Source organism: Chlorocebus sabaeus, chromosome 10 (assembly GCF_047675955.1).
Source record: "Chlorocebus sabaeus isolate Y175 chromosome 10, mChlSab1.0.hap1, whole genome shotgun sequence".
Classification (NCBI taxonomy): domain Eukaryota; kingdom Metazoa; phylum Chordata; class Mammalia; order Primates; family Cercopithecidae; genus Chlorocebus; species Chlorocebus sabaeus.
In genome coordinates this window covers 13,584,958-13,612,816 of record NC_132913.1, presented here as the reverse complement: position 1 = coordinate 13,612,816, position 27,859 = coordinate 13,584,958, and the positions used below count along the sequence as shown (strand labels likewise).

General features: G+C 42.2%; 1 protein-coding gene across 3 annotated transcripts in view; it reads right to left on the bottom strand.

Annotated features, from left to right (window-relative positions):
* Window positions 1–27,859, bottom strand: part of CCDC93 (CCC complex scaffolding subunit CCDC93) — an 87,925-nt gene that overhangs the window by 26,481 nt on the left and 33,585 nt on the right. Inside the window, exons 8-13 of one of the 3 annotated variants that reach the window (XM_007964744.3) lie at window positions 26,033–26,069; window positions 23,453–23,545; window positions 23,115–23,165; window positions 21,880–21,966; window positions 7,151–7,267; window positions 607–669 (exon numbers count right to left, since the gene is read on the bottom strand). In XM_007964744.3, coding sequence (XP_007962935.2) covers window positions 607–669; window positions 7,151–7,267; window positions 21,880–21,966; window positions 23,115–23,165; window positions 23,453–23,545; window positions 26,033–26,069 — 448 coding nt within the window. The remainder of the gene's footprint in view (window positions 1–606; window positions 670–7,150; window positions 7,268–21,879; window positions 21,967–23,114; window positions 23,166–23,452; window positions 23,546–26,032; window positions 26,070–27,859) is intronic. The other 2 variants (XM_007964745.3, XM_007964746.3) reach the window with 2 other exon arrangements.

Below are 27,859 nucleotides of genomic sequence, written 5' to 3'. Positions count from 1 at the left end.
AGGTGTCTGTTCAGCAATCAGAAGTGGGAAGTGAGCAGTGACAATGCTGATGTGAGGTAGCACACTTGCAACCTAGACTACAGACTGAATCGCAGGGTTCAAACGCACTCCCAGTCCTCCTTCTCCTCCTGCAGCCCCTCTCCCATTCTGCCTAGGAGATTACTGGAAATTCTGAACAACAATTATATCACTCTGAGGTTCTCTCATCTCTCAAAAGACATCTCACTCTCAAGGAATTCAGGATCTTACAGCTGCTGTTTGAGAGGCAAGGGCTATTTACTGTGAGTGACATTCTGAGTTCTTCCCTGTGCCCTACCCAGCCTATCAGGCTCGCCTTCCTAGGAAGCCTTTCCTGACCCTCACAGCCCACAGAGACCTCTCCCACCAAGACCGCTAAGGGTCTAGAATGTGGCCGTGTGAGCAAACTGATGGCATGGGTCACACACTACCACGTAACTGTCCCATGTCTCAAACTGACTGCCGTCTCTGAGAACAGGATTGTGTCTCCCATACACAGAATGATGAAACACAGCATTCCATTAGTGGTGCAGGTCAAAAACGATTCTTGACAAGGGCCCACGGAAGAAGGAAAATCTATCTGCTCACCTCTGTCAGCGTTTTCTTGGCTTCATTATATCTGGCTTGTAGGCTGGTGTGATTTGCTCGCAGCTGTAAATGAAAGATAAAAGACATACGCTCTCATTTGATCCTCATGACAACACAGATGTCAATTTCACAGATGAGAAAATGAAAGCTCAGAAAGATTTAAACTGAGTAAATGTGAAAATTTTAGAAGGGTTGCCAACAACAAATCAAGAAAAAAGCCTCATATTTAATTAGCACCAAGTACATGTCAGCCAATGTACTACGAATTTTGCATAAATTTTATCACTGAGTCTTTATATTTAGTGAAAAAAGACATTTTTCTTACTTTACAGATGAGGAAATAAATACTCATAGGGGTTAAGTTATTTGACTAAAGTCCCATAGCTGATAACTGATGAGGCCCAGATCCAAATTCAAGTCCCTCTGACTTTTCAGTGGGGCTACAATCAATGCAGTTCACCAACTTGCCTGTTTGCAGAATACAAACAGCATTTCAGCACTTGAGATTCTAGCATAAGACTGGTTGGCAAATGATGGCACATAAAAGATAGGATTCAGGACTTCAACACTAAGAGAATGAAAATAAATTACTTTACTGTTCCAACTTACATAACTGTAAACTCACATCTTGAAAAAGTCAATTCCCTTTCTCTTGCTAAAACAATATATCCTCGTGTCTATCAACTTTTAGAAATTTGAAAACATTCCTTTAAATGCTCAAAAGGATTGTGTATTTTCACTTTTAAGAAGGATAAGAGGTACCATATGACCCAGCCATCTCATTACTGGGTATATACCCAAAGGATTATAAATCATGCTGCTATAAAGACACATGCACACGTATGTTCATTGCAGCACTATTCACAATAGCAAAGACTTGGAATCAACCCAAATGTCCATCAGTGACAGACTGGATTAAGAAAATATGGCACATATACACCATGGAATACTATGCAGCCATAAAAAAGGATGAGTTTGTGTCCTTTGTAGGGACACGGATGCAGCTGGAAACCATCATTCTCAGCAAACTATTGCAAGAACAGAAAACCAAACACAGCATGTTCTCACTCATAGGTGGGAATTAAACAATGAGAACACTTGGACTCGGGAAGGGGAACATCACACACCGGGGCCTATTATGGGGAGGCGGGAAGGGGGAAGGGGGAAGGGGGAGGGATTGCATTGGGAGTTATACCTGATGTAAAGGACGAGTTGATGGATGCAGCACATCAACATGGCACAAGTATACATATGTAACAAACCTGTACGTTATGCACATGTACCCTAGAACTTAAAGTATAATAATAATAAAAAATAAAAATAAAAAAAAAAGAAGGGTAAGAGGCAGAAAACCACCTTCAAACTAGTTATTAACTGGGTTCAAGTTAACAATGAGAAATTTTAACCTGTATCTCAATGCTTATTTCAAAGTAACATGCCCCATCCTTGGGCCTGTAAGCAGCTTATTAAGAATTATGTTACCTTCAGAAATCATTACTCCAATCTAGTTACTAGTCTTTATGACTGATAAATGGTTATAATTCCAATAAGGCCTATCAAGAAGCCAACTCAAGCCGAGCACAAAGTGATAAAGGAGAGAGAAGCAGGTGGGTTCTGGTGCCTCCCTTTTCAAAGACAGCCATCTGTGCAACAACAACTTTTATCAACCTGTTTGTGTAACTGGTAGATAAGGGTACTTTGGGAAAAAGCTTAGTTGTCTCTTGAAATCCAAGCGTTTTAACTGTTGATGCTTTCTATGGTCTGAATGTCAGTGTCTGCCCCAAATTTGCATCTTAGAACCTAATACCCAATATGACAGTTTCAAGAGGTGGGATCTTTGGGAAGTGATTAAGTCATGAGGGCTCCAGCCTTGTGAATGAGAAGAGTGCCCTTATAAAAGAGGCTCAGCCTGGGCAACAGAGTCAGACTCTGCTGTCTCAACAAAAAAAAATCAAAGAAATTAGTCAGGCATGGTGGTGTTCCTGTGGTCCTGACTATGTGGGAGATTGAGGCAGAAGGATTGCTTCATCCCAGGAGGTTGACGCTGCAGTGAGTTATGATCATGCCACTGGACTCTAGCCTGGATGATGGAGTGAGACCCTGTCTCAAAAAAATGAAAATATAAGAGGCTTGAGCAGGCTCCCTTGCCTCCTTCCACCATGTGAGGAAGCAGCAACGAGGCGTCATCTATGGACATCAGACACTAGATCTGTTGGTGCCTCGATCTTGGACTTCCCAACCTTCACAACTATAAGCAACAAATTTCTGTAGTTTATAAACTATCATGTCTAAGGTATTTTGATAGAGCAGCCCAAATGGACTAAGACAAGGCTCTAGGAAAGGTTCCCGGGATCTTCCCACCTGCTTCACCCAACTGCCTGTGTAGCCTCTCACCCCTGCACCAACCTACTCATCTGACAGTTACCCAATGCTCTGCTAGAAATGAGGTGTATGGGAGAAAGAAAAGAACATGACATTGTAACTGTGAGATCAAAATATGAGAAGAGATGGGGCAGAGCCAGGCCCAAGGAAAGAGTCAGCTCCCTCACCAGGGGGTTCAGGAAACCTTCACCAACAAAGACTTACCTCAGATGGATCTTGGCAGGGAAGTAAGAGCTTTCTAAGAGGAAATGGCTCATCTCTTTTCTTCAATTAATTTAACTAACAAGAGCTCTCTTTAATTCTTCATCTGACCATCTTTTCTTACATAGGAAGTGTCCCAGTAGCTTCGCTTAGTTTTTATCTTGCTGGAGTCCTCCAGGATTCTCTTACCTCTATTTTCTTCTTCATCACTAATCCCTACACTTACCCTAAAAATTCAGCTGCTGGTTACTACCACCTCTCTGGATTTCTCTTTCTTTCATCACTCTCAGGTTTCTTCTTAGCTACCTACCAGCTTCACTCCATTTTAATTCCTTCGTAGCATATTCCCTTACTGGACCATGATACAGTTTGGCTGAGTCCCCACCCAAATCTCATCTTGAATTGTAGTTCCCATAATCCCCACATGTCACGGGACGGATCAGGTGGAGATAACTGGATGATGGGGACGGTTTACCCCATGGTGTTCTCGTGACAGTGAGTTCTCATGAGAACTGATGGTTTTGTAAGCATCTGGCATTTCCCCTGCTTGTACTTCTCCTTCAAGCCATCATGTGAAGGAGGACATGTTTGCTTCCCCTTCCGCCATGATCGTAAGTTTCCTGAGGTCTCCCCACCCATGCAGAACTGTGAGTCAATTAAACCTCTTTCCTTTATAAATTACCCAGTTTCAGGTATGTCTTTATTAGCAGGGTGAGAATAGACTAATATTTCCTTATTTGTAAAGTGAGGATAACAACAGTACCTCCCCTTCATAAGGATGTTGTGTGAACTGAGTTAATTTTGCAAAGCGCTTAGTAATTAGTAAGCAAGAACAAAGCACTTATTAGGCATTACTGTTACTGACAGAGAGATGTCTGTGATAGAATACATGAAATAAAAACTCAATTTGGTAATCATACAACTCACTCTCAAAGTGAGGGCATACATGTTTGTAAAAGCCTAAAAAAGGATGCATCTCAGATGCTTTCTGCCTGTATGACTTTGTAAAAGAGGTTGTGGGGTTTAGAGTTTGGAATCCCTCACATACCACAGGTAGAAGTATAAATTGATAAAATAATTGATGAATAACTTGATAGTTTCTAGCAAAATAAAAAAATGCATTTTTTGACAACTTAGGGGACAAGTTAAATAAATTATGTTATATATATACTATGTCACACTATCCAGTCAGTAAAAAGAATGAGGTAGATTCATATGCTTAAATTTTGGTTCCACCACTAACAAGCTATGTGACTACAGACAGCCTGCTTAATTTCTCTGTGTCTCAGTATCCTTATTTGTAAAGTGAGGAAAAAACAGTACCTCCCCTTCATAAGGATGCTATGAGAACTGAGTGAGTTAATTTTATAAAGCACATAATAATTACTAAGCAATAACAAAGCACTTATTAGCAATTACTATTACTGACAGAAAGATGTCTGTGATAGAATAAGTGAAATAAAATCCCCATTCTGTAACCATACAACTCACTCTCCCCAGGTGAAGGGGCATACATGTTTGCAAAGGCAACACAGCAGACACAAATAGTAGCTTGCTCTATTTACTCTTATCTTTATATACTTCTATACTATTTAATTTATATTGAGCTTATCCCTGTAATTTTAAAAAAAGCACTTGAAACATTTGAAAACTGACAGAAACAAAAGGAAAATGTGTTTAGTGTATCTGCACACACACAAAAACATGGAACACAAACTGAGCAAGTCTCTTCCCTCCCTACCTCATTTTCTTCATCCAGTTGGGATAGCTACATAGCCAGGGATTATTGCATGTGCTGGTCATCATCTCTAATTACATTAAACGTAGCAATAATGATTGTTGTCTTCTAATGACAGCCTGCTATATGTTAAGCAGTATGCATGGAAAGTAACAGGCTCTGGGTAAAAGTGTTCTGAATCAACTGCAAAACAGACTCAAGAGTCAGGGAGGATTGCCCTGTCAGCTGGACCAAGAATGTGTCAAGACTGTCCTTTGTGTTGAGGCTTAGCATTGCTTCTCCCCAGGTTTAGACAGAAGGTAGAAGCAAATATTCATTCCTGCTGGGATACTCTGGCTCCTGGAGTTCACAATAACCTCACAACTATCTTCCCTCAGAGATACACTATAATAAGGAAGCCTCATCCTTGACTCCTGCTGATTCTGTGATGAGTTCTTTTTGAACTATTCTTATCACTAGCAGGGGTCAGGAGTAGAAATGATACTGTCTGAGTTGAGAACTCATTAAGATGTCTAAACAAATAACTGAACAGAAACCAAATCATAGGCTCTCTTTTCATCCTTCTTTGATCCGGAGCATTTAGCAAAACCAACCTATTGTTTATTTAGCTATGGGAGAACAAATTCTAATAGAACAAATTCAAACAAAGAAATGATTGAGCAGGACCATTTGATAAGTTAATATCTTTTAAATATGTGGGACTTGAAAGAATAAAAACAAACTCAAAATGCGACTTGTACCCATTTTTTTTTTTTTTTTTTTTTTTGAGATGGAGTTTCGCTCTTGTTGTCCAGGCTGGAGTGCAACGGCATGATCTCAGCTCACCACAACTTTCACCACCCGGTTTCAAGCGATTCTCCTGCCTCAGCCTTCTGAGTAGCTGGGATTACTAGCAGGCACCACCATGCCCAGCTAATTTTGTATTTTTAGTAGAGACAGGTATTCTCCATGTTGGTTAGGCTGGTCTTGAACTCCCGATCTTAGGTGAACTTCCCCTCCTCAGCCTTCCAAAGTGCTGGGATTACAGGCGTGAGCCACTGAGCCCGGCTCATATTCATTCTCTTAATTTTCTACTACGTGTATTCTTCTAATCTAATCTATTGCTAATGCAACTGAAGCACATAACTTTTTAATGTCCAATGACTGTTCCTGAGTCAAACTTCCCAGCTTCCTCTTAGGTCTACTTTTCAGGGCAAATATATGAAGGTCTTTCCAAAACAGTCTCATATCACCAGGTATTACAGAACACTATCTCCTACAGTTCTTTTAAAAATGATCAAGTTTCCTCCATTTCCCTGCCATCAATAGTAGCAGTCCATGTCTGGACTACTGCATCAGCCTCCTACCTGTTCTCCCTGAATTCCTTCTCACCCAAGTCCAGTTAATTCATGCTCCTGCAGCAAACAGAATGGTCTTTACAATATGCAATTCTGATCATGCCACTCCCCTATTTAAACCCTTCAATGGCTTCCATTGTCCTTAACATGGCCTGGATGGTCCTCTTGATCAGACACTGCCAACCAACTGTCTCATTCATGACTCTCTGGCCACAAAACAGACTGGCCAAGACCCTTCCTTCTCTGGTCGTTGTTCATGTTGTTCTATAACTCGATATAGCCCATACAGACTTCCTGCCTGGAAATGCCCACTCATCTTTCCAGTCTCAGAACTCTGTGACCTGAGGCTAGGTCAGGTCTCCCTATCAGTCACTCTCCCAGCTTCCTAGACTTTTCCTTCAAGCACTTAACACACCTGTAATTAAATGACGATGAGTGTGATGACTTCTCATTAGACCCTAAGATCCTTGACAGCAAGGATCATAACTTGGTCTTCATTCATCCCAATAGCTTAGTTCAGTGCCTAGCATACAGTAGTGCTCGGTAAATATTTGTGAACTAATGCTATTTATTCTTGCCCTGTGATCTTTTCCTATGATAGAAGTTAGCAAATTTTTTCTGCAAAGGGCTGGATAGTAAATATTTTAGGTTTTCTAGGTCTTATGGTCTTCTGCAACTACTCAACTCTGCCACTGTAGCCTGAAAGCAGCCACAGAAAATATGTAAACAAATGGATGTGCATATGTTGTAATAAAGCTTTATTTACAAAAACAGGTGGCAACTGGATTGGCCCAAGCACCACAGTATGCCAACCCCCATTCTGGAATCTCCTTTAAGCAATCTACTATGAAGATCTTGAATAAACTTATGAAAAGAAAACACTGACCTCTTCAAGATGTTTGGTCTTTTGCACAATCTGTTTGTTCAAGGAAATGACTTTCCGACGATGTAGCTGGGAGGTTCCTAATTTTTCTGGACTTTCTTCAGTTGATAGCTCAGACTGCTGTGGAAAAAAAGGGATGGCAAATCCAAAGGATTTAATTAGTTCACCTTGGTTCATGTAATCAAGCTCTATTCAATGTGGGCAAAGCACTGTTGGGCAGCCAGTCACACAAAGCCAGGGCATTTACAGGGGCCTGTTCAAAACCTGGCGTAGAGAAGAGATTCTGACACAATGACCAAAATCCCTATCAATAGAACCTGCATTCTGGGCCGAGGGAACAGCATGTGTAAAAAAGTACAGGGATGTAACTGTGGTTATGTCAATATCATACAGGCAATAGGTATCATCAAAAAGTCTTAAATAGTGGAATAACACGGCCAAAGTAATATCTTCATAGGACCATTCTGGAGTTATCAAGAATAATGAATTGATTCACTGTGAGTGAAGCATTATAAGCATATAGTTAAAAAGTCTAGTCATTCAGCAGCACGTATAATGAAGAGTCTCCCAACACATTTTCCATCAGTTGGCCCACCCCAATTTAATCATTTCCTATTTCTGATGTTCTGGAGTTGACAGGGGATTGACTGGAAAGGGATTAAAGGTGCTGACAGAGGTCACGTAGGAAAAGTTCTGCAACTATATAAGGGAGGAGGCGGGTGGAGAAGGATCCTCAGGACCAGGAGTGAGTGGAGAGAGATCTCTAAACAAGATGATGAGGTGAATGTGACAACATTTTCCAGGAGGGCAAATGGCCATTCCTGAAAAACTACACAAAGAAGCAAGCAGCTTAGTACAGATACTGAATGAAAACACCTGCCTCAAGACTCCTGTGAGCAGCCCTAGGAAAAAGAAATTAAAAGGTAGACCTTTTTGCAAAAAGTGCAATTATAATACTTCTTGGGTGATTATAGATAGTAATTATTAAACAGTCAAATACCAATGATAAAACACCTCCTTTCTTATAGTAAGTACCCCAGTTCCAAGCTAATCATTGATTACATATTAGCATCAGAGCAATGATATCACATGTCATATAACATCTGGAAGATTTCACTGTATAATCAAGAGAATGAGAGTGAAAAGGCAAATAACATCTTAGTATTATTATGAAAAGGTATTTGGCCTCTGAGACCTTCTGACAGGGTTTTGAGGGAGCAACAAAGACTATCTGGATATTCAACTTTCCCTGCATGTTTTAACAGTGATTCTAGGCTTGAAAGTCTGAGATATTTACCCACCACAGGAAAAAGAAATGGGAAAGTGAAAAGGAGGAGAAATTGGATGGCCATAACCATTTATTCTGGTTAAGGATTTCTCTGAATAATTCAGCAGTATTATTAATGGATGATGAGCTCTTCTGCTACTTAAAAACTTTGGAGTTACAAAACAACCAGCAGGATAAAGCTGCATAAAACGGTAAGAAACATCATTTTCTATCTCATGGGCTGGTAGGCCATTAAGGAAACAGAAAAACTAAGCATTTAGTATTACAACACATTTAGCCTTGAAACCTGGGACTATGTAAAATGTCAACATTATTTTAGCTTTCAGGATTTCTGGGAATTGGAATTAACTTTTTAAAATTAATTTTGGACACAACAAGATATTCACAACTTGTAGTACAGAGAAGGACGAACTATTTCTGAAAATCATTTGAGAGTATTAAAAAAGCGTGGCGGCAGAGACCACCCCTGCTCTAAATCACTTACCAGAAACAGAATTACAATTAACTATATCTCCTCTACTTTGATTGGATTGACCTGAACTATGCTATTAATTTGGCCACTTTTGTATGTTATGTATTTAATAGCTTTTTATATAGTTAATTTTAGCTTTGAGTTTTAATATCCAGGTTAGATTCCTTGACTGTGACTTCCAAAGTGTTATAAGCATATTCTCAGAGCATTGTGCTTTACTAGCTGAATTACATAAGCCTTCTGTTCGTGCTTTTCTGATATCTGAAACAGAACTAATTTCCCATACAGTATGTCTCTAGGTTTGATGTCAGGATTATGCTTGAGTATCCTGACCTCCTCCAGATGCCTGTCAGGCTTCGAGACTGAGACTTGGGCAGGCAGGCTCCAGGGGACTCACGTAGCACTCACCTTCCAGACTTCCTCCGGTGTGAGGGGGCTGAGTAAACTCATTCAATTCTGTTCTGCAGCTTTGGCATGGATTGGGTAATGCCTGACTCTTAGCAAGCTTTCTTGCTCATAAACTGCTTTTATGGCCAAAGTCCTAAGACAATAAAAATTGCATTCCCCCACCCAGCTTCCATGCTCTTGTATTAGTGTATGGGGCACACGTACAGCTTTGTTTTAAAATTATGACCTTTAAACTTCACTTACAAGAGTTCTTCTTGCAGGAAAACCAGCAGCTATCTTGGTATGTGGAAAGATTATTTCCGTGATAGCTATCTATTTAAGTCTCAATTTTGAGCCATATGCTCCCTCAAAACCCTGTCAGGTCTCAGAGGCCAAATACCTTTTCATAATAATACTAAGATGTTATTTGCCTCTTCACTCTCATCCTCATGATTATACAGTGAAATCTTCCAGATGTTATATGACATGTGATATCATTGCTCTGATGCTAATATGTAATGTGCTCATTATTATTTGTAAGTGAATACATAAGCTATTGGATATGAATACATAAATTCTTATAAATGAATATATAAGCTACTATAAATGAATTAAAATACATAAGCTATTGAGTCCTTAGTTGTTTTAAGAGTCTTTAACTGGGTCCTGAAAGTATTATAAAATGTTGAGAGCTGCTACCTTAATCTAAGGAGCCTGGTTCACTTGGTAATCCACCTATGGACTGGGACAGTCAATGGAGTGGGCTCACCAAGTGGCCAGCCATCATTTATATAACACTGAGAGGGAAAAGTTCTTTCTGATTCTACTCTTTTACTAGACCCGTGATTCAGACAAGCATACAAACAGAGAGAAAATGCTGGTAATGCACAGAAAAAAATCTTGAAGTCTCTATATGTACCTCTATCATATCTGTTATAATAGTATATGTTCCAAGGAAACATGGGCTTTCAAAATGCTCTCTCTTATTGGTAGGTAATAATTCTTAGTGCTGTGTGGAGTCCTGTAAATGTGCATTTACTGGTGCACAGTACATATAAACTTGTAAGTTCCTGTGTTTGCCTTTGAGTCTAGAGACAGTGCTATGGGAAGCTGCTTAATGTTTAATGGGAAGTTATTTTTAGTCAGATAAAACAGTTATTATTGAGCTGGAATAAGAGTTCCTAACCTAGTAAATAGAAAGCTGACTGCTCTGTTTTTCAAACACACTTTTTATCAAGCAATCTAAATTTTTTGTTTCTCAAAGCCAACAGAACTCAAACTGATGAAGACAGGAAAAGGTCTATAAACCAGCAGGTCTCATCTAATGGTTCATTCACTGAGACACGATGAGAAAGAAAACTAGATGACCAAGGTGGATTTTGAATGATGAGACAAAGTCAGACAGAAGGAGAAGAGGAAAACGGGCTTTATACTAAGTCCTTGACAGAAAAAATTTAAATCCTACAGCATCTTAACAGATTTCTGCTTCCAAAATGCAACATCTGTCAAAGAACATCAACCATCTACAAATATTCCATTTGTGTTTACATTGCAGTGAGGGCTAAAGTGCCAATCTAATTTGTTCAACATGTTCAGATTAAGAACGTGCTTTCAAAGCCACTTTGTGGATTAAGATGACTTCTAGTGTAAATTCAGTGATTTCTAATAACTGACAGATATTCACAACTTCTATTTTTAGAGGAAACAGATTTAAATGTCACTGAATAATATTAGTCTAGTTCAAAATGGTAAATTCCCAAGAGAAGCAAAAAATGATTACTTTAGCTAAAACTATATACTTTTATAATTGAAAGAGACCCAAAAGGTTATTTACACATCAACCTTCTAATACAGGGTTCTCTCCTGTATCATCTCCCTACCCCACCAAAATATGGTCACTAAGCTGACAACAATAAAGTATTCCTATCTTACAAGGTACCAGGAGTTCTCTACACTAAATAGATGGAATTCAGTTTTTGGCACCCTGACTGACCAATTAAAGACAAGTAGGCTGGGTACAATGGCTCACACCTGTAATCCCAGCACCTCCGGAGGCCAAGGTGAGTGGATCACTTGGGTCAGGAGTTCAAGACCAGCCTAGCCAACATGGGGAAACCCCATCTCTACTAAAAATACAAAAATTAGCCAGGCATAGTGGCGTTCACGTGTAATCCCAGCTACTTGGGAGGCTGAGACGTGAGAATTGCTTGAACCCAGGAAGGGGAGGTTGCAGTGAGCCGAGGTCACACCACTACACTCCAGCCTGGGCGGCAAAGTGAGACTCTGTCTCAAATAAATAAATAAAGACAAGTAAACAGACTATGTGAAATATTTATTTTTAAATGTTTTTAAATCTAAGAACTAGCAAGAACGTTAAATTTCAGAAGGTCAAAAAGTAACTGAAAGTGGGAATCCAGGAATGTATGTGTACCTACTGAAGTTGGCTTTTTTTCCTAAGGGTATTTGCCAAAACCTGATGATCACAAGCTTTGATTTTACAATTCAGTAACAACTTTTTACCACATAAATCTTGATACAGCTATAAGAGGGAAAAAATCCACAATGAGATTCTGTAACAACAGATTGGACCTCCTGCAGTTCTGCAATCCTAATTCACACACTACTTTGGTCCAAAAATCCCACGAGTAAGGACAAGGTATAAAATGGACTTGGGCTGACGTATCCCCAGGTGCTTGGCAGAAGCAAAAGCAGATCTTCCCTGAAAGAACAGAGCTTCAATCCTAGGCCTCAAATAGTTCCTACAGATAAATTTCCATGGAATATGGGGCTCACAGTCAAATATCAAAAGCACACAAGAAGTCAAACTACCATAAACAAAAGCCAGCGAAAACAGACAGCACAACTGTATCTGTAAAGACTTATTCAAATACACCCCCTTCCAATGCACACACAACATATACACAAAAGCATGGCCATTCCCCACTAAAGCAACAGATTAATCACTCTTTCAGATAACAGTTCAACTAAGTGTCCACAGTTCTTCCACCTGTCCTTTCTATAACAAGATGCTGACACCTCTCACCACATTGGCTGTTATCCTAGTTTGTAAGTGAACTTCTGAAGCACTCCTGATGATGTGTGACCACTGCAGATAGGAGGGGATCATCCACTTTCCTTGATCTACATTCAGCTACCAAAAATGAAACTCAATACATGAATGCTCTTTTCAATATTTTTAAAACCCACTAATGAAATTCCATGAATTTCAAAAACTCACAGTTATGTAACCTTGCTGAGTCTAAGGTTTTGCTTTGGGTCCCACGGTAAGTAATGCAGTGTGCCTGCTCAGAATGCACTTAACATTTAGGAGGTGTGAACAAAATCCAAAACCTCCCCTTTAATCCCCGTACACTACTGTCAGGTCAGATGGCATCCTCACCAAATTGTGAATTGGTACAACTCACTTTTCTGAAATTCAACAGTTTACATTTTTCTTAAGTGATGTTCCGGTTATCTTTGCAAGTGATGCTCAAATCTGGCAAGGCTAAAGCCCAAGTCTTTATGCAAATTGATAAAGACTCTGAAATGTACAAGTTGTGCTGTGTGGCTTGAGACCATTTTACTAGGCTGACAATTCATTAGCTGATGCCATTCTCTTTGCAGGTAGGTATTGTATACTAACTATGCAACAGTCGCTCCGAATTCAGGAAATCTTGCAGCTGTTCGTAAACACAAACATATTTAGCATTGTTCTCTCCAGATTTACAGGGTTCCTTACTCTCTTAACTCTGATTAAAATTTTACATCTCTCTCCCCACCTTCCTTGGCTTGTTTCAGCTTATCTTTACTCAGATCTTACCGTGTGGGGGCACGGTGGTATGCTCTGGGGAAGTGGGAAAACACAAAGACCGTACCTCTGGCCCTTCATAATCTAGCCAGACAAAACCGGCTAATTCATAAGTAAAGGTGTTGCATCCTCTGCATCCTCCTCAATGCCTAACTTGTGTCACAGAGGAAAAGAGTTTTGAAAGCTGCTGTTGTTGCTTCCTCTCCCTCTCTTCCTTTCTTCTTTCCTTTAGCAAATGTCTGTGAAAACCCAACTGTGTTGGGCACTGAGAGTACACTACAATCCCAGCCCTCCTGGAAAGCAAACATTCTAGTCCTGGGAGACGGGCAAAGAGACAAACAAAACAGTGCTTGAGGGAAGTGCTATGAAGGAGATAAAGAGTTGATCTCTACAACATCACAGAAGAGCCTCTTTTAATAAGTAGAATCTGATTTTTTTTTTGTTTTTTTTAGAGACAGGATCTCACTCTGTTGCCCAGGCTCGAATGCAGTAGCATGATCATAGCTCACTGCAACCTCAAACTCCTGAGCTCAAGCAATCCTCCTGCCTCTGCTTCCCAAGGAGCTGGGACTGGAGACACATGCCACTACACCCAGGTAATTTTTAAAAAGTATTTTGTAGAGATAGAAGTCTCACTATGTTGCCCAGTCTGGTCTCAAACTCCTGGCCTCAAGCTATCCTCTCACCTCAGGCTCCTAAAATGCCTGGATTACAGGCGTGAGCCTCTGTGCCTGACCCAGAATCATGGCTAATGGCTATGAGGTGAGTCTCCCCAAAGTCTTCAAGTGATTCATTATCTTCTACTGAGTATTTATTATGAATGAGGCAACAGGAATACAAAGATAAAAAATGAAATATTGGCCCTCTAATACTTTAGAGGTTAGGAATATGATTTATGCAACACCTATTATGTTATGTGAAGAAACAGTATCCAGAATGAAGGGGTTTAAAAACCTACCTAGGCCCCTAGCCCTCCTGATTCCAACCTAGGTTTTTCTATCTGTGGCCACAATAGGAGGTTTCCAAGAGAGCAACACCCTCACCCCTTTCCTGCCCCATACTACACTTCTCCCAACTCCACAAACCAATGGTGCTAGCAAGTGGTAACATTTTTTGAGTCGGGGCAGGATGATAGGATTGGAAACACTCATATCTAAGGGTATTAGAAATCACACAGGTGCCAGATCAGGTGTGATTTTCTAACAAAGCAGTCAGGGTCCCCTGGCTGCTGAGCTTACTGTGACTTTCTGGCCCAGGCAATGTCCCTGGGCTGTGGTATCTTCACTCAGTCCTAAGCCCTTCCCTTTTCCATTTCTCACCCCGTGGTATGATTTTAAAAGTCACCCATTCTGCCTGGTTATTATCAGGCAAAAACAGTTCAATATCAACTATGCCAACCACTTTTCTTTGGGCAGATATTGTCACTTCAAATGATAACACAAACTAAGTAGCATCTGGCAGCCACTTTATAGGCACACAAATTGCATCATTCTGTAATTTATGTTTTCACAGGTTGACTGACTCCTTACTGGAAGCCCCTCAGGGCCGCAACCCTGACTCACGCGTAACACAATCCCTGCCCCCTACACCTGACACTGCCTGGATGTACGATCTACTCAATAGTTGTTTGCTGAAAGAAGAAATATATCTAATCACTCTCACATGACAGTGATTATGAGGTCAATTTCATCAGTTCTCTGGCAGAAAAAAAACCAAGCTGAAGACTTAAAATATAAAAAAACTGTGCTACTTTAAAAATATATTTTCGTAAGACTTCATACATTTGGAAAAAGTGTAAGGGTTACAAACCCAGGGTAGATAAATAACAACATGAAGGCAACTACTAAGAGGACAGAGGATATATTAACAACTGATACTTTAGGGGCAATTCCCTCCAACTTTGTTAAATACATTTCCTGAGGGCCTAGTGGAAACGAAGGCCTTATGGGGATGCTAGCCACCGTGTGTGCCCCCCCATCTGTTGGTAGAAAAGCAATCCCTGTCTCCTACTCTCTCTAGTTCAGAGGGGCTGCCAATCACACCCAACTCCTGGCAATAATGGGCCTGGGGAGAAATCTGTGACCTAAGCCATGACAAACAGAGGAGAGTCCTTCCTTAGGATTTTATATACTGATGAAGGGAGGGGGCAGTAAGACAGAAACTGTCTACAGCCAGGCCTCCAAGGTGATGAGGCCGAGAGAGAGACAAAGTAAAGCAAAGGTAAAGGGATATGGCAGGGCCATTTGAGTCCCTCTAAAGACTTCCAGTTCTGAGAGCTGATAAAGGTTCCCTTTTGCTTATAGCAACATGCTGGGTAGAATTCCCACTACTTGAACCCAAAAGGCTTACAAGGCACAGGGTCCAAGTGAGTGAGTGACCGAACTAAAGAGACAGTCTTCTCTGCTGACTGCATCATAAAGTGGAATAAGAATCATCATGATAGATGGGGACAAGATCTGCTCTAATCAAATGTGGCTGTCTGCTTTTTCTAGAAGAGACCCTTTCCTTGTGTTTTTTCATAAGTACATCCTTGACCATACGCAAGCTCTAATTATCTGGCGAGATTCCCCAGCTGCTCTGGAAAGATATGACTTCAAGATAGAACAAAAGCTTCTGACTAACTGCCAGAGAATGATCCTCAGAATCAAAAGGTCAGAGGCAATGGTGCCAGAATTTCTTAATTGCTGGACAGGAAAATTTCCAAAACCCATTAAGGAAAAAAAATTCCTTTTTTCCAAGTAAGTCCCTTGATGATCTAAAATACACCTTGCTATGGAAATGAGATCAAGATGTCGACATCCTTTGGGCTAGGATATTACCTCCTCCTGCCTTGTTTTTCTGAAACAAAGTCTCTCTCTGTTGCCCAGGCTGGAGTGCAGTAGCGCGATCTCTGCTCACTGCAACCTCCGCCTCCCAGGTTCAAGCTACCAATCCCACCTCAGCCTCCCAAGTAGCTGGGATTACAAGCACGTGCCACCACACCCAGCTATTTTTTTTATTTCAGTAGAGATGGGGTTTCACCATGTTGGCCAGGCTGGTCTCAAACTCCTGACCTCAAGTGATCTGCCCACCTGAGCCTTCCAAAGTTCTGGGATTACAGGCATAAGCCACCATGCCTAGCTGGATATTACCCTTCAAAGAACTGGATGAGAACATATTAATGTGGCATTCTCCAGAAACATGAAGAGTCACTTAGATACTCCAAACAGAAACTTCCACAGCTTTCAGCAACTTAGATTTATGGTATGTGAGTGCCTGGGCTGAGCTGTACCATTTTCACTTTTTCTTGTTTCCGTAGTTAGTTAGTTCCCAGTATGCCAGTTGAATATGCCTTCCCAGTAGGCAGCTGAATAATGGGACAGTCTAAGGAAGATTCCACAGCCACGCCTGGAAGGCAGACACTAAGGATGGTAAAGGAGGCTGTCCCTGCTTTTCCCTAAGGATGCTCCACCTAGCCAAGGAGAAAGGTTGCAAAGTCAAACAGTCCTGTACTCAAACCTGGAACTTATTAGCTGTATGGCACTGGACAAATCACATAATCTCATTACTTTGCCTGAAAAATGGATATAACATCACGTACTCATTTACTGAGCTCCAACACTGGCGGGCCCTTGGCAAGACTCTCAGATTACAAACAAGAATAAAGGTGGCCCACAGCCATATAAACAGATAGTTTCAACTGCATATAAGTATAATGATGGAGGAAGGCAGAGGATTATAAGCAAGAAGGCAGTCTATACGAATTAAATGAGATAATTTTGTAGAATTAAAAAATAATAAAAATTTGAGAACTAAATGAGATAATGGTACACAAAGAATCTGCATGGAGAAGGCACTCAGGGTAGATTCTGATTCCCCAAGACCGATCTGTGCCTCTAGAGCTATAAAATATTCAGATCCTCTAGAGCTACAAAATGTCCCAAGATTCTGTCTTAGGGAGAAGTTGACCAATGAATGATTTAGTTGGCAGACTAAATGTTACAGTGGTCAAAATGGTGTATGGTTGGTTAGTGTGCAGCATTAGGGAAAGTCCCTTCCTGCACTTCCAGGGACCTTGCACCTTCCCTGGCCCAGCTTCCTTTTCTTTCTTCTGGCTCCAAAGAAGCTTAGGGGGTTGTAGGGCGGAAGCATTTTTTGGACAGTCAGGCATTTTAGTTTTCTGTAAGTCATAGTAATAGACTCTACTTCCCTGTAAAAACAAATGCTATGATCACAGTGAGAATATTAGACATCAACACCAAAAGCACAGTGGTACTTCTTCTAGCACATTCAGGGAAGGGTGTTACCCTTTGGAAACAATGGCAGATGGAGCCACTCAGCCTAGAGTCTAGGGACACTCATGAATTATGTATCTGGAAGCTTCTTCACATTCCTCTTTCTGCTGCTCTACAAGAACCATATTAATTTGAGTTACATACCTCAGGAACTTTGAGACACATGTTATGTTACACTCTTATAAGAAACTTGTGAACTTTACCAGTGAAAGAGAAGTCTGCACATGTTTTTTTACCTCGTTTTTATATCCCAGTGCCTGTCAAGTTTCCAAGCACTCATACCAGGCAGGCTATTCGATTTATTCCTTGGTCACAAAATCATTTTTGCACTTGCTCCTCCCCACAAATTATCCTGTCCCTTTTACAAAGCAAAAAAAAAAAAAAAAAAAAAAAAAAAAAATCCCAATCTCGGCCTAAGTGAGTTTTTCTCAGATACTTCCAACAGCTTCCCTCCTGGGCATTTCTCAATCCCATCTCTACTTCCAAAGTATATTACTGAGACCCTGAAGGTGGCAGCATTGCCAGTGTCCAGTTTCAGCCCAATCTGTGGCAGTATGATTAAAAGACCAATAAGCAAACCATGGTGGACAACTCTAGAACGGCCCCACGATTCCCACCTGCTGATGTGCACACCTGCCTTTGTGTAACCCCTTTCCCTTGGGTGTGGATGGAAGCTGTGCCTTAGAATATGCCACAGAGGGGCCAGGCGCGGTGGCTCATGCCTGTAATCCCAGCACTTTGGGAGGCCAAGACGGGCGGATCACGAGGTCAGGAGATCGAGACCATCCTGGCTAACCCGGTAAAACCCCGTCTCTACTAAAAAATACAAAAAACTAGCCGGGCGAGGTGGCGGGCGCCTGTAGTCCCAGCTACTCGGGAGTCTGAGGCGGGAGAATGGCGTAAACCTGGGAGGCGGAGCTTGCAGTGAGCTGAGATCCGGCCACTGCACTCCAGCCTGGGCGACAGAGCGAGACTCCGCCTCAAAAAAAAACAAACAAACAAACAAAAAAAAACAAAAAAAAGTTTAATGAATTGTGCTGTATTAACACATAAATTATGTAATTAATTAAAATAAATGGGAACTGCCAGCCGCAGCAGCTGAGACCTGTAATCCCAGCACCTTAGGAGGCTGAGGTGGGAGGATGGCTTGAGTCTAGGAGTTCAACACCAGCCTGGGCAACATGACAAAACCCCATCTCTACAAAAAATATAAGACTTAGCCAGGCATGGTGGTGGGCGCCTGTAGTCCCAGCTACTTGGGAGGCTGAGGTGGCAGGATCACCTGAGCCTGGGAGGCCAAGGCTAAAGTGATCGTACTACTGCACTCTGCCTGGGCAACAGAGTGAGATCCTATCTTAGGAAACACACACACCCACCCACACACACAAACACACACTTAAAAAAATAAAAATAAACGGGAAGGCTAGAAAATATTTAGGATGTGATGTCACAAAACAAAAAAAGAATGAAGACTACAAAAATGAAAATAAAGCTATCGATAGCTGAAGAGTTATAATGTGCCAGGCACTGTTTGAGGCATTTTGGTCACGTTTCATTTAATCTTCCCAACACCTGTCAGAAAAATATTATTTTCATTTTATAAAGCAGATACTACGGCAAAGAGAGGTTAAATATATGGCCAAGGTCACACAGCTGGGAAATGGAAAAGGCAGATATGAACCAAGATATGACTTCAAATGGTGTGTTTTTAATCACTGCACTCACTCACTGTCCTACTTCTTTTAGACATATATGATGACTGCAACCAAGCACAACTATGAAGATCTGGGAACAAACACTGTAAAATAATATGCAAATGTAAAATAACTGCAATATGGGAATAGGATAAAAGGCAATGTAATTTTTAAAAACCATCAGCTTTAATGCTATATTACCTACCCAAAGAAAACGCAATTAACTAATGTTTGACACCTCCACTTCTCCATCAGAAGTTTAACTACAGTCATCTCTCAGTATATGTGGGGGATTGGTTCAAAAACCACCTGCATAGGCCAAAATCTGTGCATACGCAGCAGTCAGCTCTAAAGAACCCACATATATGAAAAGTTGGCCCTCCATATACGCCAGTTTTGCATCCCATGAATACTGTAGTTTCCATACACATCTGGTTGGGAAAAAATCCACATGTAAGTGGACCCACACAGTCCAAAACTGTGTTGATCAAGAATCAACTGCATATATGTCCTCGGAAAAAAGCTTGGCATTGCTTCCTGTCCAAATTACTCCTAATTTCACTCTTTTCTAGAAGAGTGGAATGGAGGTAGAGGACGGTCCAAGATAAACAGATAAACCAGAATGTATCCATCAGAGTTGGACAGAGATCACTGGTCAAGGGTGAGGAAGAAAAAGCTTAGGAGATAAAGACACAGAGAGATCCAGAAGGAGACGTGCAAAATGCAGAGTAACTGGGGAAGTCAGGTGAGCTTCAGGAGTCCTAGGCAGGGGAGTGGGTGGAAAGAGAGATGCACTGCCAACCACAGGGGGCTCCGCCTGCCTGCTTTTGCTCTTACAATCATCAGAGCCCCTATGTGCTTCCTGTAGAAACAGCAGTGGGTGCTCTATCTAGTTGCCTTTTTTTTTTTTCTTCCCTGAAAAACTGGGTTCAGCAATGCTATGTGGCAACATAAGGGCGGGTATAAACGCACACTCTTGCCATTCAGGTGTGTGTGCTGACAGGAAACCAAGACATTTTCTTCTCAGATAGTGAATTAATACTCTTTCCACAATTACGTCTTCATTTGTACTTTTTGGATAACAAATACCCTTTTCTGGTCAAATTTCAGATGACACTTTGAGCAGTGTCATCCTTCCTAGATAGTAAATGGAAAGACAGGACACTGGATTCTATGAGATTGGACTGGAAAGCCCATGTTAAGAAGCACTTACTTGGGGGAGTGGGGAAAACAAAGGAATCTCACCCCGAGACATTCCAAGCTGTTTTACTCACTCATATTCTGCTTGCACGAGGCTCCTTCAAGTCTCCTTCCCAGAGGTTCCCATGGATGGCAGCACTAGGCATTTAAAACAGTTTTCCAGAAGTCTTGGGGGTGTTATAGTCGATAACACCTCCAGATTACTGGGGGACACTTTTTCCCTGACTATAAAAATTTTATTAATTTTTTTTTGAGACAGAGTCTCCCTCTGTCACCCAGGCTGGAGTGCAGTGGCACAATCTTGGCTCACTGCAATCTCTGCCTCCTGGGTTCAAGCGATTCTCTTGCCTCAGCCTTCTAAGCAGCTGGAATTACAGGCATCCGCCACCATACCCAGCTAATTTTTGTATTTTTATTAGAGACGGGGTTTCACCATGTTGGACAGGCTGGTCTTGAACTCCTGACCTCAGGTGATCCACCCGCCTGGGATTACAGGCATGAGCCACCATGTCCAGTCAGAAAGATTTTAGACATATTAAAGTTAACAGAGTTTAACTGAGCAAAGAATGATTCATGAATCCGGTAACTCCCCGAACCAGAGGCAATCTGGTGCTGTCATGTGGTCAGAGAAGAATTTATGGACAGGAAAAGGAAAATGGTCTGGGCGTGGTGACGCATGCCTCTAATCCCAGCACTTTGGGAGGCCAAGGAGAGTGGATCATTTGAGCCCAGGAGTTCAAGATCAGCCTGGGCAATATGTTGAAACCCTGTCTCTACAAAAAAATACAAAAATTAGCCGGGTGTGGTGGTGTGCACCACCATACATAGTTCTGGCTATATATCACTTGTGCAATCACTTCAGAAGAATATGTCACAGAGAGTCAGGGCAGAGCTAATTTGTAGTAAAAGATTCTGAGAAAAGGAAAGCAAAGCTGGATGCTTCAACAGACATCAACATTTTAGGACAGGGCTGGGGAAGGAGGGATGTGCAACGATGTCCTGTAAATCTGATTTTACTGATACTACATCTCAGCCAGACCAGAATCAGTTATGTGCAAAATGATTAATCACCATCTCCCTGAAATATTCAAGGTCCTCCTGCCTTTTCTTAGGATGGAAAAAAAAAAAAAAGCAAACTCTGAAATATGATTTCAGGCTTTTCTTCATTCTATACTCTTTTAATAAAAGTAGAAGAAAAAATTTTGCCTTGGATTTGGCTGAGTTATGGGGTTTATCTCCTAAGAGGCAAAGCTTCATTCCTCAGCCAAATCATCAAACTGAGCCCAAGTTATAAGAGGCCTGATAGAGAAGAAAAAATGTTCATCCCATACCCTCAGGCATGAATTTATCAAATGTGATAACTGCTCTGTGAGACAGGTTTTCTCTTTAAATTTACAGAAAAGTGGGCACTGCAGAACAAAATTAATTGAACTAACGGGTAAGTGCTGATAACCAGTTGTGCATGGTAAAGCCCAGTGTGTTTCTGACAAACGTGGCTGGCGAGTTACAAGAGAACACAGGGCACTGCTGGGCAGTGGGGTAGGGAAGTGGGAGAACAAAGCCATGGAGCATTATCTGGGGCACAGACTCCAGCTGGGCCCCAACCTACCTTCTCCGCATACTCGGACACAATCTGCTTGATCTCGGCAGAGCAGAGTCCCACGATCTGGCCCACGGAGCTTGCGGTGAGACGGCTCTGCAAGCACATGGAGGGTCTGTTCTCAAGGCCAAGCCTTGTCTTCCACAGCAGTGGAAAATCTGAACACTCTATTATGGTAAAACAGATAATATTCCCAGGGGAACAAATAATTCGGCTTTGCCACATATTACCACCAGGAAGGGAGGAAAGCAGCCTCAGGACAAACACGCAGCTACCTCCTGAATCACCGAGCAGATGGTGCTAGATCCTCCTCTGACCCTGGGCAGCCCTGGAAAATGGTTCTTCCCTCCTATGTCCCACCCCAAGGTCTCACCTCCTGAGGGCCACCAAACAGCCTGCAGGGGATTTGGCAGGCTTAGGACATAGGGAATAGAGAAGAGTATGGGAAAGGACAAAGAATCTCAGAACTTTAAAATATCTCTTTATTACCACAGGTCTTCCCAGGCCTCAAAAATAATGATCCTTTCAGGCAAGGCGCGTCGGCTCACGACTGTAATCCCAGCACTTCGGGAGGCCGACGTGGGTGGATCACGAGGTCAGGAGATTGAGACCATCCTGGCTAACACGGTGAAACCCCATGTTTCACATACAAATACAAAAAATTAGCCGGGGTTGGTGGCGGGTGCCTGTAGTCCCAGCTACTCGGGAGGCTGAGGCAGGAGAATGGCATGAACCTCGGAGGCAGAGCTGGCAGTAGGCTGAGATCGTGCCACTGCACTCCAGCCTGGCCAACAGAGCAAGACTCTGTCTCAAAAAAAAAAAAAAAAAAAAAAAATGGTTCTTTCACACTTGGCTATACCTTCTGGACAGGCTCTGGAAAGACCAACTATAATCTCAAAATCCTGCTTCCTACCTAGATAGTGGAGGAGGAAAGCAGAAGACAAGAGCTGCCTCAGCATGAGGCATAACTCGCGGGCCAGCTCCAGCTCTTCCACAGGGGCCCTGTGAACCTCCCAGCAGGAATATTCTGCTTTCACAAGGGTCCTTCAAGTCTCCCTCCTAGAGGTTCCCATGGATGACACACAAGACATTAAAAACAGATTACCAAAAGGAACTCCCTGGGGAAGAGGTACTGTGTGATGGTGACGGGGGGTTCTGGAGAAGGTGGGCTCTCTGGGAGAAGACCCCAGCAGAGCAGGGTGGTGCCAAGTCCCCATCCCCACACCTCCCTGACTCCCACTCACCTCCTCATTTGCCATGGCGGTCATCTTGGTCATCAGCGACTGAATACGCTGCTGAAAGAAGAATGGATGGGAGCAGCAATGAGCGGTTCTGAACATGTAAGACAGAAGCAATATGCCTACACGGATCTTTGTGGTGATATCCAAGGGTGTCTTCCTTGATCTCGTCTTATGTGAGCCTCAAAGGCAGGTGATAAAAGGAAACTGGAAGGTGTGAAAGGTCTGCTCGCAGCAGCTGGCTGTAGGAGGTGCTGGCCGTTTGGGAACGCTAGGGGTAAGAGTACAGTTTCTCCCAAAATGACTTACACAGAAACCTCAGAGGGCCTATATGGACCACACACCTCTTCAGCTGCTCGAAGCTCATCTTCCTCGTGGGCATCAGCTTTTTCTGTAGCTGACAGCCCTGCTGCAAGTGCTGTTTTCTTGTCCTCAGCCTGCAAGGGAAGATGTGAAAACAGCTGAGCACGGGAGTTGGAGACTTATCAGAGAAAGGACAATACTGCCAAGAGGCATGAGTCTGTGAAAGAAACAAACCTGCAGAGCAGCACCACCCCGAGAGAGTGGATACCCCAAAGGCCTGAACCTCCACTCAAGTATAGGGTGGGCAGGTTAAGCTTCAGGAACTGGCAAATGCCTGTTTCCACGTCCCAACTGCTCACCAATTAAATTCAGGCCACACACATTTGCCTGACCTACCCTTCCAGTTTGACTTGGCCTTCCCTATCCTTTAACACTTTCAAGCGCAGATCACTACTAAAGGAGTGTTTCTTCAAACTGCCTGTTAAGACGAATTAGTGGGACGTAAAAGTAATTTGGCAGGTACGACTAGCATCTGTATAAATTAACATAATGGAACATGCCAGAGTGCTTTGTAGTGAGGAGTTAAGTACTGCTTAGTGAAATTTTTGTTTTGGTGGTATTAGTGTGTGTGTACTGAATCATGATGAAAAATTACACGTTTACTGCTCAGAGTAATCAAAACAGTTTGAATACCACTGATCTGAAGGATGAAAACTGCCTTATCTAATGATCAAGCAGCATGCTCTGGACTCAGCCCCAGGCCTTAAATGAAGCACATCAAACTCAAGGTACCCTGGATTAACTGCTGCCTCCTCAATTACGGGCTATAGGTTTTAATTCTAGCTCTGCCATCCACCAGCTGGGTGACCTCAGGCTTACCTCTGATCCCTGCATGTTAAGGACTTCTAGGGTCAAAAGAGAGGTGTGGTCTCAAATGCCCTTCTTGGACCATCCCAACTCTAGGATGCTTTTCTATAACGAGTCTATCACTGCCCATGGGAACACTCTGAGCTCCTAACTGCTTGGACACATCTACAGGGGATGAGACTTCTAATTCAAATGTGCTGTCTGACATAAAAATGACAGGACAAGCGCAATTTGAATCCTATTTCAGGGACATTTCATGATTTTTCCAATCATAACCAAATCGCCCAGTCATATATAAAGACAATCTTTTCAGACTTAAATTACATATCAAATTAAATATACACATCAAACCCTTATTATATACCAGATAAAACATGATATACTGAAATCCAGAAAACACGCTGCTTTCCAGGAAATCATTTTTTTTTACTCAGTTGAGTAAAAAAAAACACAAATGGGGAAAAAATAATGAGAAAACGAAAAAAGAAGATATCATTATCAGTACATGACTAAGTACCAATAACTAACACTGATAATAATAATAGTTAATGTTTATTAAATGTTTACTATGTGTTGGCTCATTCTAAGTCCTTTACATTTCAATCTTCACAGTAATGCTGTGAGATAGGTACAATGATTATTATCCAAAGTCACTCCGTGAATGGAGGAGCTGGGGTCCTAAGTCAGCCAGTCTGGCTTTAGAACGGTGCTCTTAGCCACTGCTGGTGCCTGCAGTGATTGAGACAACAGTCAACACAGGAAGCAGAGGGGGAGCCTGGGGGAGCTGTACAGTGGAGTGGGTGACAGGGGAATAGCAGGGGGAGTGTGTCCTGTTCAAGAAATCTGGGGATCAGGTGGAGAATGAAAAAAGGTTAATAACAGATCTTTTTAAGAGGCCACTGACCACTTTAGCTGACACTTTCTTATTTAGAAAGCAGTGGCTATGAGCACAGGTTTGATGTCAGATCTCTGGGTTCGGATTCTTATTTATTCACTTTAGAGTTATGTGACCTTGGACAAATCACCGAGCCTCTCTGAGCATTAGCTTTCTGACCTAAAAAGCAGAAATAAGTATCCTCCTCATAGAGCTGTTCAAGGGAGTCAGTGAAAACATACAGAGTCCTTAACATAGAGCCTGGAACACAGAAAGGGTTTAGCAACATAACATTTATGTACCTGCCCTGCTGCTGACAATGAAGCATCATTAATAAACACATAAATTAACAGAAATCTTTGGGCATCCTTTGTGAAGTTAGAAAAGCCATCCTGACTTACCTGGCTCTTCCATGACTAGCTGTTTCAGCAGAGGGCAGGCCTGTAATTCACAGCTGTGCTCTACCTAACATCCTGTTCACATCTGTCCAGAGTCTCTCACCTCAGATGAGGAGTGCTCTGGGAGCCCTGACAGTGGACTTCATCTTCATAGTGTAGAGCTACTAGACCCCAGGTGACTGACCCTGGGCCACAACTTTCAATCACCCCTCATTTCCAGCCCCAGGATGAGACTGCTGCTTTGCTCCCCAATCTGCAGAGGTGTCAAGCTAGAAAAGCCATGACGGAGATGCAGGGGCCAAAGGCAGCTCACACATCCCTGCTATCCCAGCCTGTCCGGGGATCAGGGCCTGGGCAGCAGCAGCCCTGCCACATCCCCTTCCTGGGCTTCCCAGGAAGCTGCCCATCCTGTGAGTGTTAGAGGTGAAGGGAGTCACTTCCATCTCTCAAATATTCTCTCCTATTGTCAATGTTTTTCTTACCTTCTCCGTTTTGCTCTGGCGGCTAAATCCATATCTCCTGAAGACCACAAAAAAGGAGTTTAATTACTACTCAAAAAATTACAATAAATTCAGTCAAATGCATTTTGGTTGACTTTTTACATGAAAAGCATCAAGAGAATTTATGCCATTTGGTGACTAGAGAAAATGTTACAAGTGCCTAAATTACAAACATATTCCACTGTCTTTTGAATACAAGGCCAGCCACCCTACTTGCTATGCAAATACTATAATGTAAATTGGAACTCTCAGGCAGTATAGAGTGCAACATTTTCCTTAAGTGCAATCATGACTTTTTGAATCAGGAAGTGCATTTCAGAGCCACAGTTTAAGCTAAAAGCCTTAAAAATATGTATATAAACAAATGTAAATGTGTTTCCTTAAGCCAAACATGCGCTTTAATGGCTACTTCCGTAACTTAGAGTCTAGCACACTTTTTATTCTCAAACATAATCCAAGCATGATGCCAGTAATGTGTACTCACTTCACACAACCTTAAATTCAAAGAAACATACAAACCCAATTCAGTTTCAGTAGTTTATTTTCTGGCTCTAATTAATCTATATTTTTTTAAAATGCAAGAATAACAATGCAAAAACCATTCAACCCCCAACAAAAGCAAAATGCAAACCACCCAGCCTCATATACCTTTAAGTGATTTGTAAGAAAATAAAGTTAATACAAACATTTAAGGAGAACAAATTGAGCTGGGCGTGGTTGCTCACACCTGTAATCCCAGCACTTTGGGAAGCTGAGGCCGGCCTATCACCTGACCTCAGGAATTCGAGATCAGACTGGCCAACATGGTAAAACCCTATCTCTACTAAAAATACAAAAACTAGCCAAGCATAGTGGCACATGCCTGTCATCCCAGCTACTCAGGAGGCTGAAGCACCAGAATTGCTCGAACCCAGGAGGCGGAGGTTGCAGTGAGCCGAGATCACACCACCGGACTCCAGCCTGGGTGACAGAGCAAGACTCTGTCTCAAAAACAAATAAATAAAAATAAAGAACAAACTAAAGGCTACTCTCTGCCTCACTTCTACATGCCTCACTTCTGGGTTGTGTGCTCACCTGGTCTTGGTCCTCCAGCTTCACTCCCCACACTCTTCCTGCCCATTCCTTGTCCAACTTCTGCATTGGCCTGATGTACATTTATCAATGGCAGGCCTCTTCCCTCAGGAGAAAACAGAACCTCCTCAGGAGCCTCATAAAGCCTCTCTTCCATGGCTCAGCCTAACAACTGTTTCACCTCACCACCAGCAGCACCTTCTGTGTTCCTATTACACTTACTACCTGAATAGAGAGCTCTGCACACACTAAGCTGTTCCCTTCTCTCCCCTGCTTCCCTATTCAGCCTTCACCCCTCAGTTCTAAAGCCTCCTCCCCTGTGAAGCATCCCCCATGCACATGTGCTCAGCCTGGCCTGCCCATCCCTGCATCTGTTCATGCTCCTCTCACTTCCCAGATGGTGATTACGTGCAACTGCTACATATCTATATCATTCTCCTGAGGGCAAAGATTCTACCTTCACATTTGGTTTTTCCAATATTCGCTAAACAAACTACACATAGGTGAAAAAAATGTGAAAATCAAGAAGCCAAAAGTATCATCTGGCCTTGCAACAGATTGTCATATAACTGGGGAGACCAAAAACTCACTGCTGGCCAGTGTGCCCACCCTTTAGAAATAAACCTATAGGTCCAAAGTGTAGCAGACCAAGGTTAAATTTTGGCTATCCACACAAATTCTGTAAAGGACCTTATGGCAGATTCCGTGGACTGGCTTAATATCCAGTGCATCTTCCAG